This window comes from Cornus florida, unplaced genomic scaffold, assembly GCF_030987335.1.
Source record: "Cornus florida cultivar Cherokee Brave unplaced genomic scaffold, ASM3098733v1 CherokeeBrave_3.0.0_Hap2_Chr05, whole genome shotgun sequence".
NCBI lineage: Eukaryota > Viridiplantae > Streptophyta > Magnoliopsida > Cornales > Cornaceae > Cornus > Cornus florida.
This window is the reverse complement of record NW_026775575.1, coordinates 52103134-52107397: the sequence shown is the minus strand read 5'-3', so window position 1 is coordinate 52107397 and position 4264 is coordinate 52103134. Positions and strand designations below refer to the sequence as shown.

The following is a 4264-nucleotide window of genomic DNA, read 5'->3' as shown; positions in this document are numbered from 1 at the left end:
TTATTATTATTATTATTATTTTATCTTCTTTAGTTCCTTTAATATTTTTTCCGTATGCTATACTTTTTTTTTTTTTTTTTTGGAGATCCTCTCAACGAATATAATTTATTCAATACTGATAATTTTATTTTTGGTAGTCAAAAGAGATAATTTATTCAATAACATGAATAATTTAATGAAAACTATAATTGTCAATTTTGAAAATACAGATGCTTAGATTTAAAATGGCTAAGAATAGAGTGAATTCTAAAATATTATCACCTCCCATTATATTACTGTTGCATGTAAATTGTTTTGTAAGCATGTAATTTTCTCATGAGAAATTACCAGGCTTCATTTTGTTCCTGAAATTAAGACATGATTCTCAGATTTCCTCAAATTGATAGATTTTGCTGCAAGAAAATCGCAATTGCTGTTTGCAAGAAACACTAAAGGACAATCCACTTTCTTTCTCAAGTTCCCTTCCCCACTCAACTTATGTACACGTTCCAGAACCCGAATCTTCTCCATTGAAACAATATGACATGTTCCGTTGGGATGAATCTTACAAAAAGGTGGAATGTTTAGCAAATGCCCCAATTTTTTTTGTAAGGTAGATCCTATACTGGACGGAACATGATGTATTATTTTTCTTCCCACATTCCATGCATATGATGGAATACATACAAACATATATCAATACACAGAAGCCCAAGTTGAAATACTACTAGGAACATAGTGATGGTTTACATTAAATGTTTGATACCAAATTATAAAATAATTCTAAAGAATCTATATATTATCTAAGCACAATAATTCACCATGTTTTTGTGTAGATTTTTTTTTAAAAAAAAAATTTGGTGAGGTTTTGACTTTTGATACATGGAAAATTGGGTTGCTTACTAATTGGCAATCCGAACATTTAATTTTTGGGTTTGTACCTAGATAAGATTCCAAGAATACATGCTTATCCAAGGTTTTATGGACTAATAATCTTCAATTATAGTTAAATATATTTGTTCTTGAGGTTTCTGACGGCAGTGCATTAAGGTAAGCATCCTATAATAGCGTTTGTGTTGTCAACACCAACCAGAAGTGCAGAATTGACAAGTAAAAGAAAAGAGTGTAGAACAAACTGAACATCGTATCCAAAATTGAAGTTCTCAACACAGAAATGGGGGAAGATGGTATGTGGACTGAATCATGAATTGAACCAACAATGTCACACTTTGCATATAGAGAACAACGCCATGTCATCTATTTATGCTTTAAACGAAACAGGAAGATACAAGTTGCTGGATAAAAAAGTACGACACTGTGTTAGATGTCTGCATCATTACGATTGAAACCAGATAAACAGATATCACACGAAGCCCTAACCACTACAAAAGTATCCAAGAATTCAATCCACCATGTTGTTGAGCTTCAAGTTTCAATCGCCGGAACTAAAACAGAGATTAATGAATCTGAATTGATTGCATATTCACCACCCAAGAGTAAGCATAGGAGAAACCAATGTATAGTCTTAGAAGGTCCACTTTGTTCCTCAATTTCCCAATATCCTAGTTACTCCGAAAGATTTAACTTCTTCTGAAAATACTATTTGGAGTACATGCGATAGAATTGATGTAGCTTGAGATTGGACCCAAACAAAAATCATTATTGTGTCAGGAATTTTATTTTTAAATTCAATTTTTTTATTAAAAAAAATCATGTATAATTCTTTCCTTTTTTCCTTTATGTATATATATGAGAAGATCCATCATGTGAGTTCGCTTTGAATATAAACAAACATTAAATGAGTCAAGTTCAACCCAAGATCTAATTCAAACTAAGTGCATTAGGACTTGCTTAGATTATAGGTCTATCTATTACATAAATTGGACCGGATTACCAACAAATATAAAATTTTATTTGGTTTTCTTGGCAGGTCAGAGAATGCTTGACCAGGCTTCCATTTTTTCTCCTTCCCTATGTATAGATAGCACATACATGATACATATCTTGGTCTAATTCAAGAAAACATAAATCACATTCTGATATTGACACATATAACCCACAAGTCAATGCAACATAAGTTTGGAACAAATACAACGTAAAAGGCACATACTACAAACTAACAACTTTTTTGTTGAACTAGATTTATTGGACACAGTTGCTACTTTGCTACCAATATTTCTAGTTCTTTCTTAAAACCCTTGACAAAACTTTGACATTGATAAGACTCAGCAACAGCTCCACTTCCTCTAACCTCGCATGTCGAGACTTCTTCCTGTTAGGAATAGAAAACAATCGATAGAAAATAATCACACACAAAAATACACTATTACGTAGTTTGGCAAAAAAATTTACTTGGGTGCACCAAAATTTCACTATCAATAATGAGGGTTTACAATGGAGAGTTCTCACACATAAATCCTTGCAAATTCGACTACCAGTGAACATAGAAAAATAAAGGTAGTTAAATACAAAAAAACATAAAATGGTATAAAAACACAATCTAAAAAATAAAAAATAAATAAAAAAATCTCCCTATCAGCAAAGTCCTAGTCTCCTAGAGAAGTAGTAGAATTCTATAACTTTCGTTGACATCTGTTGTCTAGTTCATTTAAAAGACCTCAAATTGCCTTGTTTAATTTATTGAGAAGTATGTAAATTTAAAACCTCAGGAAGCCTTGTTTGAGTCATTGAAAAAGCGAAACTATGTAACTTTATTAATTATAAAATGAAGCTCTATACTTAATTTATTGATCGAGATATATAAAGCAATTAATAATGAAATAACAGGGACAAACAAGATCAACGAGAGAAAAGAAAAAACATACAAAGAAAAAGAAAAAGAAACCATAGCAAACAAGTAATAGTGGAGATTTTTTACCTGTGAAATAAGGGAGCACGCTCTTCTTCAATTTTGTGGGCATTTGAGAACAGGAAAGAAAGCAGAGCGAGTTTCTTCATTCTCCCATTCTAATTTATCCCGCCACTCTCCTTCACATTCAATTTCTCGTAGACTGCCTTTCCCGCCACTATTGGAGTCGAATAGAAGTTTCTTAAGCTTCGGACATTCATACACTTCAATTTTGGTCAGAGAAGGGAAGGGCAACGGATGAGTACTATAGATGCTCTTTAACTCTGCTAGTCCAATCAGAATCAATGTCTGTAGCCTTGTGAATACACTCAATTTTCCTATTTCCCTACCAATAATATCTTCTTCATCACTACTGCAATCTTTGATTACATCTTCCATTGCATCACAATCGGAAATTGTTAAAGTTTGAAGGTTTGGCACCCAAATTAGCCATGTTACTTCCTTCAAAACCTGGCACTATGTAATCCGAACTTCCCAAAGGTTTTGAAAGCTTCTGCTTCCATCTATTATACTCTTCATATCCCACGGATGATTGTTTTCGTGAGGTCTCTCTCTTTCCTCCCACCTCATCCCATCCATTGACAACTCCTCTATATCATCACATCTTTCAATTTCAAGAAGTTCTAGTCTCTTCATCTTCTTCTGTAAAGAAGACAGTGGCAGCGAAATTGAGCCTTTGAATCCACTGATGCATAAACCAAACGCGAAACTTAAAAACTTTTGCAAACTTAATAATTTTTGGAGAGCAAGCTCTGTTTTCACCGTCAAACTTAAATATTGAAGGTGATTCAAGCATTCCAATTCATTACCACCAAACAAGACGCTGCTGCCTTCATCAATATTTTCCTTTGATGAAACACCACTGCCACCATGACCACGCATCTCCAACCTTTGGAGATTCAAAAGACTTGACATGACTTGCTGTGGGATTATATCAAGTGCATACATGCCATTCAGATATAAATACTTCAACTTTACCAATGACTGAAACTCAATTGGCAATTCCCTTATGCCCGTCCACGAGAGATCAAGATATTGCAATGAAACCAACCCGAAAAAGCTCGTTGGTAACTTTCTTAGATTAAAATTAGCTGATAGGTCTAAAACCTTGAGAGTAGGCATAAATTGGAAAAAAAACTATTGGAAATGGTCCACAAAGCATTATTACGACAAAGAATTAAAGTCAAGAGATTGGGGCATCTAGGAGTACTTTTGCTTAATTCTTCAATTGAAATAACAAAAGTAGTGGTTCAGTCTTCTCCCATTTAGAAATAAGTTTATGACTTTCTCCGCTCCCACTCTCCCAAACTATCCCCTTCTCCCAAACTATCCACAATGCCATGTCCCGAATTAGGTCATGTATGTTCACACAATTGGAATCTGAGCTCTGCACCAACAAACATGTAAGTTTCAACC

At 33.7% G+C, this 4264-nt stretch overlaps 1 protein-coding gene across 1 annotated transcript; it reads right to left on the bottom strand.

Annotated features, from left to right (window-relative positions):
• Window positions 1–3304: 3304 nt before the first annotated feature.
• On the bottom strand, window positions 3305–3970 carry LOC132309273 (disease resistance protein SUMM2-like). Its single transcript, XM_059807590.1, has one exon. It carries the CDS (start codon window positions 3968–3970, stop codon window positions 3305–3307), a length of 666 nt encoding a protein of 221 aa, XP_059663573.1.
• Between the last annotated feature and the right edge of the window lie 294 nt (window positions 3971–4264).

Coding starts and splice junctions, on each gene's coding strand:
- LOC132309273 (XM_059807590.1), bottom strand. CDS start 3,970: ATGCCTACTCTCAAGGTTTTAGACCTATCAGCTAATTTTAATCTAAGA.